General features: G+C 41.7%; 1 protein-coding gene across 1 annotated transcript in view; it reads right to left on the bottom strand.

Annotated features, from left to right (window-relative positions):
• The window catches only part of tgfbr3 (transforming growth factor, beta receptor III), a 73,686-nt gene extending 65,533 nt beyond the window's left edge, over positions 1–8,153 (bottom strand). Inside the window, exons 1-2 of the mRNA XM_061737534.1 lie at positions 7,976–8,153; positions 3,117–3,286 (exon numbers count right to left, since the gene is read on the bottom strand). Of these exons, the coding sequence (XP_061593518.1) occupies positions 3,117–3,177 (61 nt within the window). The 5' untranslated portion in view covers positions 3,178–3,286; positions 7,976–8,153. The remainder of the gene's footprint in view (positions 1–3,116; positions 3,287–7,975) is intronic.
• Between the last annotated feature and the right edge of the window lie 6,028 nt (positions 8,154–14,181).

Genomic DNA, 14,181 nt, shown 5'->3' with positions numbered 1-14,181 from the left:
AACGGGCACCACCTCGCTGAACAGTGGCATAGACCTGACAAAAGCCCAGCGGCTAAAAATAAAAAGGTGACAGAGCCCCCGGCCAGGAGCCTTTATCTACGCTGGTATCACCGCTAATCCACCTCACACACAAACACCAGCGCCGGTGGGTCACTCTCCCTCTAACATCAGCAAACCGGATCAGAACCTGGATATTTCTGCAGTTACACGGTCCAACACACTTACAGAAATCCCCACTTCTTTCTCTCAGAACTGTTGGGGACTTTTTTTTGTTTTTGAAAGGCAACAATATGTAATTATTGCAAAAAACAACATGTAGGAACATAATTTCAAATCAGAAACGTGTAAATGAGTGGATTCTTAGTGGATAACTTGCAGGGTGCTACAGGTTACTGGAGAGAAGTATTTGTTATAAAGGTTGTTGCATTTTTTCCAGTTTCTTAATCTAAGTATTGTTTTTAATTGGTTTGAATTTAATTTCAAATGTGTTGTTGAATTCAATCTATTCTTGAGCCCTGTTAAAATGCAAATCTGTTTGTGTTTTGTGATCGATTCCTTTTCTTAAATTTCTTTTGTCATACTTTACAAAGCCCTTATTTATAGTTGAATCTTTTTGTTTTTTAACCTTTATTTTACCAGGAGGCGGGCCCAACGGCTGCTTATAAAACTGCTGGTTAGCGCTGCGACTAGTCGGAGAAACGAACAAGCTGACGTATTCAGAACAACGGAAACGAGTCAATAGGACGGAGCGTTTGGTAGAACAGTAAATTCAACTTTTGCCCTAGCCTGTCAGCAAAATCGCAAATACAACTACGTTGCCAATGAATGATTTGAGTGCCGTCTTCTGTTCAGTTTTCAAAGAAAAAGTCTAAATGTTTAACTGTGGATGACAAAGTTAAACAAAGCTGATCCGAACGGCCGTTTTTCCGCAGCTGCAGCCGTCTCCACTGTTCACGTCGCTGCTGTGTCGTAACCGTGTTAAACCCTCCCAGACTCTCCCTAGAGGAGTCTAGTACAGTACGGAAAAAAGAAGAAAAAAAACTTACTCTCACTCTCATCTGCTTCAAGACCAAATTGCATATGTAAAAAACTGTTTATTTTGCCAATCTCCACACTGACCCGTCATATACATGCAGACAATTGTAAAAAAAAACATCCACACTGTGATGGAACAGCCCTGCTAGAAATAAGCCTAATTTTCCTAAATCTAGTCAAATTTCTCTCATTATGAGCAAAAACATCTCAGCCAATGGAATAAGAAAGATTTTCTTGTTAAAACTAGCAAAATAGTCTGAAAACAAGTCTTCTTTTTTTCTCGAAACAAGGCTTTTTAACTTTCTAAGAATTGTTTTTGCATGTACTTGGTGGGGGTTCTCACAGAGCTGAGTCGGGATGAAAATACAACATCACCAGGCTGCAGGCTGCTGATTGGCTAAAGCAACGTCTCACAACTCCTTCACCCCCGCCGTGTTTAAAACGAAGCAACAACAGCCGCGATATTTACTTTACAACTAAACTTTGGTCCTGCAAAAAAATGGCAAGCAAACCTACTCCATGGTGCAACGAGGAGATCCACGCGTTTCTGTTCCTCGTGGCTGACGACCGCATCCAGGGGGAACTGGCCGGTCAGCAACGATCAGGCCCAGAGTTTTCGACAAGCCGCCATCCAAATATATTCTAATATTTATGAGCATTTTTGCACCCTTAAACCAAGGTTGCAGCAAAAGCAAACCTGGATTTGCGGTGACGATGGCAGACGAGTCCGTGACAGCTACAAAACGCTTCCTAAAGGAAAGCTAATATTCATCGGAAGTAAACTGAAACTGATATTCTGACATGGAGAGAGAGAGTCTTTTTGTAACTGACAGGTGACCTCCGGCGCCCGTCCTGCAGGTCAGCAGCTCCTACCAACTCACTTTGGTGATGAAATCATTCATCATTCCTTTTCTTTTCTTCCGTAGATCCTCCTTTCACAGAGCAAAAGTGTCACCTCAAAAGTTATTGCAGGTGACTGCATCCTGTACAACACCAGTCTGCAGAGGCGTTCGTCCTCGGGCTAAGTAGCCGGCGGGTTTTGATTTAGCTGTCGTTCCAGTTGCCTGCCCTCTCTTTTTCCTGAGCTGTTGCGCTCCTGAATGGATCCTGACGGATCGTGGAGCTCATCTGTGTCAGTAATATGTCACACAAGCGTCCGTCATTATTTATGTTACGCCACCATCCAGTCACAACATGCTCAACACTGTTTTGTTTCAGACTCAACACACTTGAGAGGATCACCATTACTCATGCACCACACCACTTTTACATGCATTCAGATAGACACGAGGCTAAAATAACACCTCCCTCCATCTGTCTGAATGCTGGAACAGTGTCAAACTTACATTTTGGAGATTATATTTGCTACATAGATTTTTTTTTGCACTTTTTTTTCAATAATGTTGGTATTTTTTCTTATTAAACTTTTTGTAAATGTACACTTCTATGGTTGAGTGGCTTTCATTAAAAGCAGTTTGGCAGAAAATCAGGGTATAGAGGGGTAAAGAGGAAAGTGTGTCAAAGGCCAGGTGCTGAACCAGGACTTCCTGAAAATGATGCACCTGCTCAAACAAACTGCATGGACCCCCTGCCCTTGGTGTGCTTTTTAACCATTTTGTATTGTCTTATTTGTTTACTGCTGTTTGCAAGTTGCCATTAAAACTGCTGCCAATCGTTTATTTTTCTAACATATTGTTTTAAACTATTTTTGCATATTTCATTTTCTTACTTCTCCAACTTTTGAAGTGCTACTGTTGTTCTGTAAAACACTTGTGCTCGAGAAGGCGCTCTGATAAAGCTGATTTTAGATTCTGCACATGCTTCTCCGACTGAACTTGTCAGCACTTTGTTGAATGTGAGTCCTCCACACCCACAACTCTTGACATGCACTGTCCACAAAGACACGTTATGAGAAAGAGTGGAAAATCCCACAGCATGGCCAAAATATGAATGTCTGACAGCCCTCGACTGCAAAGCTTAGTGCTTGATAAACAGCATTTGCGCCCACTCAATTATTCATGTGGATGGAAACAAACATGTTGTCTGTCCGTTGGTGTTTGTGAAGAGGTGCGTGAACTTACCTGCAGACGTAAGACAACACACAGCGAGCAGCGTCAAAGGAACGTGGGATCCCCGAGCCATTATTTGATCCTGCTGACTCCAGTATGATGCAGGTGGATGATTTCTCTCCCCCCACAAAGGTTTTCCTCCCGTGTAAATGGGTCTACAGGAAGTCACCTTCAAGCTCCGGCTACAAAATGAACAAAAATAGAAGATGTTAAAAGGTTAACCCTGAGCTTGGATCAACAGCGGGGAGCTGGGCTCTGCTTAATAAACACCAAGGGAGCGATGAGATCCGACAAGAGAAGCAGCAATTTGGAGACCAGGGGATTAATTTTGGGGGTTAATTGGGGGTCATGCTGGCTTCAAAAGGGCTACGCTGCAAAGACCCTCCTAAGCTGGTGGTCAATGTTTTTTCAGAGCGTGGGGCATCTGACCCACTTAGCAGATGTGAAACACTGGACAACATCACAGCTTATTAACACACTCTTAATTAGGAGTGTCAGGAAGCAGCGTAACGCCCCAGTGGAGGCTTGAGCGTTGAGAACAAACCTTCCTGAAGCTGTAACTTCAATGAGCAAAACCCAAAAAACTATTGTTTAGCTTCAATTACGTAGGAAGAAAGTTAAAAATTCAAAACAATAAAAACATTTTAGAAAGATGCATAAAATAACTTCAGCAACTCATACATACAAGTTGAATCCTCAATGGCTTCTTATATGTATACAACATTTTTCTTCTTACTTATTGAGCTGGGGCACATTTAAAGTAAAGAGACCAAAAACAACACAAACAAAGCTGTGAACTGAAATATAAGAAATTAGCTGAACATTTTACAAGAATGATGAAATGATAGCCATGCAAACTTCTTCTCTGCATAATCCCTGGATTCTTTATGAAGAAAGAGATTGTTATTGTAACTCAAGTTAAATGTCAAAAGCATGTGTTGCAGGCGCTGAAAAGTGAAGCATACATGTTGTGTTTAAAGGCAGTGTCTTTGAAATGAGAGCTGTGGGAGCAGCAGATGTGCATCTACGTGAACGGCGGTGAACCGCTGAAAGGGCACACGCAGCGCTCGAGGCTGAAGTGCATCACTGCAAACGACAAAAGGTCCTTTCAACTGGTGTTGGCTGCAGGGCTGGAGGGTCTTTCAGGAAGATGTTGACAAATATCACACTTTGAGCTCATCGGAGGGATTTCTGCTTCTCCTCACTGACCAAACCAAATAAACCGTCCCGCCGCACCTTCTGGGAGGCAAATGCCAAATCAGTGGGGAATGATTCATGGCAAACAAACCATATATCTTTTCTGCTTACTTCACAGACCTCAAAAACAAATCATTCACCGAGGTGGAGGATTGGAGGAGCTGATGGAAATTTAACTCCTTTTAAATGGAATAATCCATGCAAACTTGCCTTAGGTGAGAGGAGACAGCTCATCGCCACGGTGCTGGCTTTGTTGTGGCAACAAATCAAAATTGCCCATGTGACATCCGCTCAACCCTGACTATGTAAGCTGAGCAACTATCCGCCCAAATAAAGCTCTGAAAACTTCATCAGAACGTACAGATTCCTGACTAAACGTAACGCACACTAGAGATGAACGATGTCGGAGAATAATGTTATTGTAATTTTTTTCTCCCAATATTCCGATTCAATATGCAATTTATTTTTCTTCAATAAAACCTAATGGATGATTTTTATACTAACACAATATTATGTACATTTAGTGTAAATCTTTCCTCCAAAGACTAGGCATCGGTGTTTTAAGTCCTTCATATTTTAATTTAGCCAGTGAATACAATAAAGAGACTAATAATAATATAATTAATGCTTTTATTAGAAAATTTTAACCAGATTACTTCAACACTGCAAACCAACAGATCTACGACCTCAAAGACATAAAGTTGACGTCCTTGCATTAAAAGAAGCAATACATCAAGAAAAAAGCATGAAAAGAAGCTAAAGCTATGTCCATCTTCTGTACAAATTCTTTTATTTTGGATAAACGGCAGAATAAACCATTTACCATGTTGATTCGAGGGTTAAGTTGGATCAATACAAACAGCTGGTTGCTCCGCTAAGTTTGGTACCATGGATGAGGAGGTGGTAACGGGTACTTTAAGTGTATTTTTAAGTTGGCTCAGCCAATGGCTACCCATTACCACTTCCTCATCTTTAGTAGTCATGGTACCAAACTTAGCGGAGCAACCAGCTGTTTGTATTGATCCAACTTAAAGCAGCAGTCATTTTTGATTTCACCCTCCAGTCAACATGGTAAACGGTTTATTCTGCCGTTTATCCAAAATAAAAATACACTTAAAGTTGGACCTTTTGACTTGGCAGTCAATTTGCAGCCCGCCACTAGTGGTCAGTCAAGGAACTGCAACGAATCTTAGTTCCGCATGAAGGCCGAATTATGGTTCTGCGTTAAATCGACGCCATGCGTGCGCCGCAGGTTGCACCATAATGAGCACCCCACGGCGCACGCCACGCCGTGCCTGACGCGCACCTCCCAAAAATTGTAACTACGCGTCAAGAGGTCGCAGACCAACGCAGACTTGTCTTGCTGAAAAGACCCAAGCATGTCCCTGCGTGTGCCTGCAAGGAAACGACTGGTACCGGCACAACACCGGAGTGATGCAGGACTCAGCCACTGGCGCAGAATATTCACCAGGACGCAACAACCAATAAGTTTATCCAGCGCGTTTACTGATAATGACACTGCTTTCTGAGCTAACGTGCATATATAGGAGGCCAGCGGCTGTATATCCCTCCAACAGCTCCCAGCTGCTATTGATTAAACGAGGTGGTGATGATGAGCCATGTGAAAGCACCTGCTCCTTTCCCCGCTGCTCAACAGCGCCCCCTACACCTGAGGTCAGACCACACCCCACCACCACGTGCACCACACCAGTCTGCTCGTCTTTCTCCGTGGTCGCAGGCGGAAACACTGCTGCTCTCCATTATATGCCACCTGAAAACCCATCGTCGTGACCAAGCTGAATTAAAAGAAAATGGGGCAGCAGCTGATTAGCCTCAAAACAAGAGTGCTGACGTTCCTTCAACAAACATTTGGAAACTACAAAAAGTTTTCTAGAGAGTAAAAATGCTGAAAGTAGTGAACTCTGTTAACACATCTTGTTGAAGATGAACTTTTTTGTTTTTTAGTCGTTAAGGTCGACATACGCCAGAGCATTCATCATGTTTATAAAACACTTTTGACTTGGAGTTTATCATCAATCTCATTTAAACCCAAAACCATACCCAGCAAGAAGCATGTGCCTTCTGCTCAGTTTATGGCAGAGTGGTAGAGAAAAGTATGGATGTGGTCACGGTGTTGGGGGGTGTGGTGTTTGCTGACCAGTGAACTAGAGCTGAAACCCACTTCCACACGCGGCTGACCTGCTTCTGCCATGCAGAGCTGCAGCTGCAGCCGGCGGATGTTCAAACGGGGGCAACACCCCCCCAACAACATAACATGCTCAGGACTTTCACATACACATTAGCACTTTCATGAAAGTGTTGTGATGGTTAAAGTGTTTTTGACCTGTGACAGGAACACGTGTGTTAGACATATTTGTATGTATTTACGATGGACTTGACTTTATTTTGATTGATTGATTAATTTTATTTATTTTGTACATGTAAAAAGACAACAATTATGAGAAGATAGAAAACAAAACAAAAAAATACAGTTAATATCTTAATTTACATGTGCAAAAAGGAGTAGGAAGAAGTGTAAACTTATTTAATCCTACCCCCATTCACTTATCATTTATTAACAAGTATTTATAATAACTAACTATACTATAATTATACTCACACACATACCTATACATACATACGGTACATACTTGAATATTTTCTATATATTTTTACACATATGCCCGTATAAATATTTATATAAATATGCTTATTTACACAATACTATCTCTATATAAACTCCATCTGCTCTATATATATCTACATACACATATACACATACATATTCACACACATTGTATCCTTTTATTCTCTTTATTTTATTATTTTATCCCATTTTATTGCTTTGATTGTGTGTTACTTTTACCCATGTTTTATGTCTTTTAACTTATTTTACTCAACATTTTATGTCTTTTTGAGCTGTTTTATCTATGATGTTTTTATGATGTTTCTATGATCTATTCTGTACAGAACTCTGTGGTTGTTTTAAAAGTGCTTCACAAATAAAATTGGATATTTAATATGTGCTTTATAGACTGCAATCCTATTAAAAAAAAAACATGCACTTAGTAAGAACAGATTTCTTGTAACTTTTCCCTCTCTTACATACAGGCTGAATACCTGAAATCTGACATATTTGAGTTTGTGGGGGGGTAAAAAGCATCTTAACAAACATTTAGAGCCGAACACGAACCGCCAGCTGCTCTTTTATGACATGAAAGTCAGTTGTTGAGCGGAGTGGTTAAACTTTCATCCAAACACTGCACCCATGTTTAGTCACGTTTCAAGCCTGAATTATGGTTCCGCGTCACTCGCCGTAGCGTACGGCGTAAGGTACGCGGCGACGCGCAAAGTACGGTGCGCGTCGCCGCGTACCCTACGCCGTAGGATCTGCGTTGGTGTAACGCGGAACCATAAATCAGCCTTCAGCCCACAACAATGCAGCGCTGCTGTCAGCGACACCCACACACACGCTGCTCTGTCGCTCAAGGAAATCCTCCACTGGATACACACACTATCTGCCCTTCTTGCAGGGTTTTTATACCCAACTTTTCATATAAATCACGAAATACATATACATATATCTCTCTCTATATATACACATATACATGCATATATATGAAGTGTGTGGAGCTTCAGAGTCAGTCATCGTCGGCGGAGAGGAGAGGACGTACCGTAGTCTTCACAGAATGCCGAGCAAACTTGGTTGAAGTCGCGCCTGTTGATGCGAGTAACAAAGTCCTTTTCTCGGCTGCTGACCCACATTCGCACTGTCTGTTTAGAAGGAGGGGGCAGCCGTAGACGAAGTTACGGTCTAACTCAAATCCAAACAGACGACCCGAGTAAGTGTTTTTAAGAGTTTTGCTAAAGTCTGACCGCCTTGAAGGCGCAGGGGGCGGGCTTTGTGCTGAGAGGGGCGGGGCCTGGATGGAGGTGGGCGGGGCCTGGAGGGAGGGGGCGATCACATTTTAAATACACTAACTCAGTGGTCCTCAACCTTTTTTCAGTGATGTACCCCCTGTGAAATATTTTTTCAGCCAAGTACCCCCTAACCAGCACAAAGCACTTTTGCTTGTAAAAAAAAAAGACCTAAAACAGAGCACTGTGCCATCAGTAACTGATTTATTAAACATAAAAATATTGCTGCTACGCTTCAACCACGACTCCATCGTTGGTCCAAGTGATTGACAGGTGAAGCCAGGTGATTGACAGGTTAGGTGGAACCATCCTGGTGTGGGGGATACTCTGCGGTTTTATGATAATAAGTTGAATAGCCCACTCCTGAAGATAAAATTAATTTTATGAATTTAGACTTATATTTTCCTCAATTATTTATGAAATATTTATTTTTAAAGGATTTTTGCATGGATGCTACTTTTTGAATATATGTATATTTTAAAGTCTCACGTACCCCATGTAGTGCCTTCACGTACCCCCAGGGGTACGCGACCCCCCATTTGAGAACCACTGCACTAACTAACTTAAAAGTATTCAAAAATCCCCCCTTATTGGTACTTTGTGAGTTTTGGCGCTTCCTTTAATAATTCTTCAAATTTTATTTTTAATTTATTCTTAAAAACAAGCTTTTGATTTTTTTTGCTAAGTAAATAAGAAATTCAGCCTCTGAACCATAGCTTCAGCATCCCATTCTCTAACCTCATTATCTATGTGGGATTCTGAGTAGGCGGGGCTATGATAATGAGGCTCTGTGCTGATTGGCTGCCTGAATGACGCGATACACCGCTACGAAAAAATGGCGGAAGCTCCGGCCGGTGGAGTTAGTTGTGGCCGTGGTTTCACGCATCGGAGGCCAACCGATGTAAATTGTTCCGTCGTTACGTAACGATGGGAGCAGAATCTGAACGGCTCATAGAAGTCACATCACACTGGACGGCTCATCCAGGCGGCTGTACAGACACTGCAGAATTTGGTTGCTTTCCTCCTTCTCTGAGTTGGCAGGCTGAGGGGAGACCACTTTATACATGTTAAAGCAAGAAAAAACATGTTTTTCATAATAGGTCCCCTTTAAATTGTATATAAGAGCTGTCATTTGCCTATTTACTGTACCGTGAGCGAAAATAACTGAGTCAAATTTCCTGTCTTGTTTGACCTGATTGGGCCAAATAAACATGATTCTGATTCTGATTCTTTTTTTGTGATCATTATCATTTTTTATTATTTTGTTGATGCATACAATTGAATTGAACAATTATGGACGCAATTGTAAAGCAAAAACCTTTAAATCACCCGTCCCCCCGCACGCGCCCTGTAGCGATCCAACAAGACAACAATAACACAACAGGAAAAAATAAGCAAAAAATCAAATAAATAAATAAAAAATGTATAAATGTTCAGTCAATATTCAGTTCTTTCAGTTTTTCAATGGCATGTGTCCATATTTTTTAATGTCCTGTGTCCTGCAGCATGAATTCTTGCCACTGAAAGTTCCATATGTTGAATGTCCATAAACAGATTAAACCAGTGACATGTTGGTAGATCGTGTGGTGTTTTCCATCCAAGAGCAAGCATTTTTTTAGCGGCTGCTAATCCTGCCAAGATTCTGATTCTGATTCTCATTCTGATGATGCATCTATGGCGCCAACAATAACATGCTTCACAAAACAAACATTAACAAAAATCTCTGGAACAGCAGCAGAAGTTCTATGTTCTTATTTGTGAAGGTTGGTTAAAAAGACCATTCATCTTAATTTTGTAACATCCCCAATTATGGTTTTATACAGCATGTAATTTAAGTAGTTGTTTTTTCATATCCGTCTTGCAAAATGTTAATTCAAAACAAAACCAGTCTGCACCCACACTAGTATTTCAACAAGGTTCATGTCAGAAAAGATTCCAATCTTACATGACCTTAAAATCACATGGCCATCCATGCTCCAAGTACATTCACAACAATAGTGGCTATAACTAGAGGATGGCTGCCCTCTTTGTTAGGGCTTTCGTGATAGTAACTTGTTGACAGGGTATCTGCACATGAGTGAACACAGGCTGAAAACTCAGCTAGAAATAACAGGTTGTTCTTACAATAGTTCGCAGTGTCTTTCCTCCTACGCAAGTAGGCATCAGTGTTATTAAAGGCAGACTTTGGTTGCATAACAGCTGATACCAGAATAACAGAGTCAGCAGTGCTTGCTGTTGCATCTCCATGTGGTCTATGTCAGTTGTTGTGAACTGATCTGGCTTCAGGACCCACCATCATCCCTTTATGGGAAGCCGCAACCCGAATTGCAGAGGATTTTACACTTTTCAAAGATTTTATAATTTTTTCAATGAAAAGTCAGTGTATATCAAGCCTACTATTGTACAGAATCAACAGTGAAAAAAAATGACATTTAAAAAAGTGCAACAACTGAGACATAGTTCCAAAATCACTAAAAAATATAAAGTTTTAGTTGCGTACCCACTAATTCAATATATAACACTGGCACTGTATTAGTAAAACTCTTCAGTTTTTGGGGTTAGGTAGCTGTAGCGGTAGCTTAGCTCAGACTGCGATCAGATCTCAAGATTTGGGTCGATTGCTGTTCGTGTTTTGGTCGGCTCCGTGCCGGTTTCGTGTTTTGTTTGTGGTTTTTTGTTGCAGATTTCCAGTGCTTCACGTGTGTCTCCGTGTGTTCCTGCTTCCTGGATTGGCAGTGGATGTCATCACCCCCCTCACCCCAAAAAAAAAAAAGAAAAAAAAATCACTGGGTTTGTATGTGTATATTTATGTATGTGTATGCATATGTATGCTTATATATATGTTTATATATTAAATCTAGTAATAATGCACATATATATACCTTTGGTTTTCGACCTTCATGGTATCAATCATTAATATGTGTGCAGACAAGGTAAAAAAATAAATAAATAAAAAAATAAATAAAAGTAAAACTCTTCAGTCACCTAAATAAGCTTATAGAGCTGACAATCAAAATATTTCTGTAACTACCATTATTAACAGATTAAGGAGGTGTTTTCCTGCTAATGAAATAAAAAAAACATTAAATAAATAAGTGCAATATCTGAAATGTAGTTTGAAAAAGACCCAAAATGATGTAGCTTTACCTGAGAACTTTACCTTTGTAAATATATAAATAAATAACATACCTTTGTAAATGAAGCAAAGGCCTGCAGCCCACTGAAAATCTGCCACCCGATCCTGGGTACCCACTTACCAGCTGAGTCCACATGAGGCAGCAACAGTTGCATCTGCAAGCTGCATCATTTGGTCCTCCAAATGTGTATGTTTGTGAGAGCTGACTTTACTGGAGTAGTGTGGATGGCCTGATCAAATCAAATCAATTCAATTTAATTCAATTCAATTCAATTTTCATCAATAAAAAAACATATACATGTGGAAGTAGCCTTAAAGCTTGGTGACTTAACTCAAACCCTTATTGATTCAATGACTCAAAGCCCTGTCCAGAGTGTCAGTGTTGTGTGGTTTCCCTATCAAAATACTTGTTTCATCATAATTTAGATAAAATAAAACCCATACTTGACAGGGGACAGTGCTACAAATCGCAGAATTCAAAGACAAGAAACGAAAAACTGTCTCAGCCTCTGCAAAAGGGAGTGTTCACAGTTCAGGACACCACTTCTTTAACTTTTATGGCACACGGAAAAATGATTTTCAAAACAACCATTCACAGCATTCATATCAGCGCCTAACAGACACAAAAAGCACAAAAGGTAAGGAAATTAGTGTTTGGTAGATTATTTCTTTGTTCCTTCTTGGCAATACATTTTAAACCGTTGGAGAGCCTGTTTATTTCTCTTTTCAATGCTGCCACATTTGTCAGGAACGTGCCTTTGTGAGATGAGCAGCGGAGCGGAGGATGTGGGTTGTGCCCATGAAAGATTTGTCAAATCTTCTCTGCCGATCCCAAACAGTTTATTTTGCTGCCGACTCTTGTTCAGAGTCTCCGGTACCCTCACTTGTTGCCAATCACGTGCCAATCAAGCATCTGATTGTGGAGGAAGGCTCCGCGATGAGTGCAGAGTTTACAGCAGTTGGATCGTAGGGTCAAAGTGTGGAGAAGACACAGAGAACACTATGCTGATTGTTGTACCGATAGAGTCACAACTTTTGGTGGAGGCAGTGTGATGGTGGGGGGCGGCATCTCCCTTGCCGGAAAAAAACAAGGCTCGTCACGAGTGGAGGTAATCTCAGTGCAGAGAGATATGGAGATGAGATTCTGCAACCAGTGGCAACCTCCTATCTCCACAGTCCGGCAAGAAGTGGAACATATAAGAGCCGGGCCGGGGGGCGGGGCATATGACCGGGCCCTTTTCAGCTGCTGAGTCCCTATTATCATCGCTCCAGCCGAGATACAGAGTAGGAAATAAGTAAGACGGCCGGGCTACTACATCAACAATTTACCACACACTCCCATGTTCTTGCTGCCAGTGTGTCTGTGATTCTTCTAACTGTAGCTACCTGTAAACCTGCTCCCTGACCATGATGCGGCTTCTGGCGGCCCGGGCCCGGGGATAAATCTCTGCTAACAACGTCAGCTTCATCTCCCACAGGAGGAGCATTAGGGCAAACAAAATATGCGTCTAACTTGGGCAATTTAGCTTTTTCTTGCTCCCTTTTTTCTTTTTTTTTGCATTTTATCACTCCACTTTTGTAATTATAACTCCCACTCATGTTTAGGCTGTAGGATTACTGCTCTGTTGACAAGTGATGGATGACGTTGATAGACTGCTGTTGATGACCAACGATTTTACCCAAAATACATTTGGAGATTCAGTTGCAATTTTGGTTTTAATGTAAACTGTGAGGTTGAAAATCTCAGCACAACATATTATACAATGCTTTATACCTAATATGCACCAAGTGGTGCCACAAACAAATAAATAAATCTTGCAGGCGGGGCCTGCTGCCTCAGCTGATTGCTGTCCCATTGGTCCCCGGGCCGGGGTAGTACCGCCCCCCTGAGTCTGGGACCGAACTCTATCCTCCAAGATGACAACGCTTGCCCCCACAAAGCAGGTTTATCAGAGACCAGCTCCAGAATCTGGGAGTGGAGAGGATGGAGACCTGCCAGCAGTTCTGACCTCAACCCCACTGGGGTCAGCTTGGGCGTGCTGGTCGTGCCAGAGTGACCAACACAACCACGTTGGCTGACAAATGATGATTGAAGAGTGGGATGCAATCAGCATGAGGAGGAGGAGCCAGACTGTTGTGGCTGTGTTTGGTTCTTCCACACACTACTGAGGCTCCTGTCTGTTAAATGGATCAATTGTTAAATTGCCAATGTGTGTTGTTTCTTCAACCCACCAAACAAGAGTCAAAGAAGTTTTGGGTTGGCCGATTCACAACTCTGCTCACAAGCTGATGATGATCTTTCCATCTGAATCAGATGTGACAGAGCTGGGAAGCATCTAAACCATGCAGGACGGGGGCCCTGGAGGAGAACTGGAGGAGAACTGGAGGAGGACTGGACCTGAAGTGCTCTGCTCCAGGTGGTTTCCTTGCTTTTCACCTGGAGACGACTGGCACAGGCTACGGCACACCCCAGTGACCCAGAAGAGGTTAAGCAGGTATAGATAATGGATGGATGGATGGATGAGTCATTTTTTTTGGACTGATCTCCGTTTTGAGACCCAAAAAAATCACGCAGAGAAGTGTATTTTCTTCCCTGAAACTCATCTATTATTTCTGTCGAGGCAACTCAGAGACAGTTGACCCCTGTATGACATGCAGACTGGATCACTGTAGTGCACAGATCACATCACCCTTTTTAACAGGTTTTTTTGAAGTTCTGTCAAACTTTCATGTGTCCTTGTCTTTTATTTATTTGAATTGCTTTGATTCCACGACTCTCCCGGGATGCTCAGGCTTTCTGGTAGTAGGTTGATAACTAGTTTAAAT

This window comes from Cololabis saira, chromosome 13, assembly GCF_033807715.1.
Source record: "Cololabis saira isolate AMF1-May2022 chromosome 13, fColSai1.1, whole genome shotgun sequence".
In the NCBI taxonomy this organism is placed as follows: domain Eukaryota; kingdom Metazoa; phylum Chordata; class Actinopteri; order Beloniformes; family Belonidae; genus Cololabis; species Cololabis saira.
This window is presented reverse-complemented; position numbering and strand designations above follow the sequence as displayed.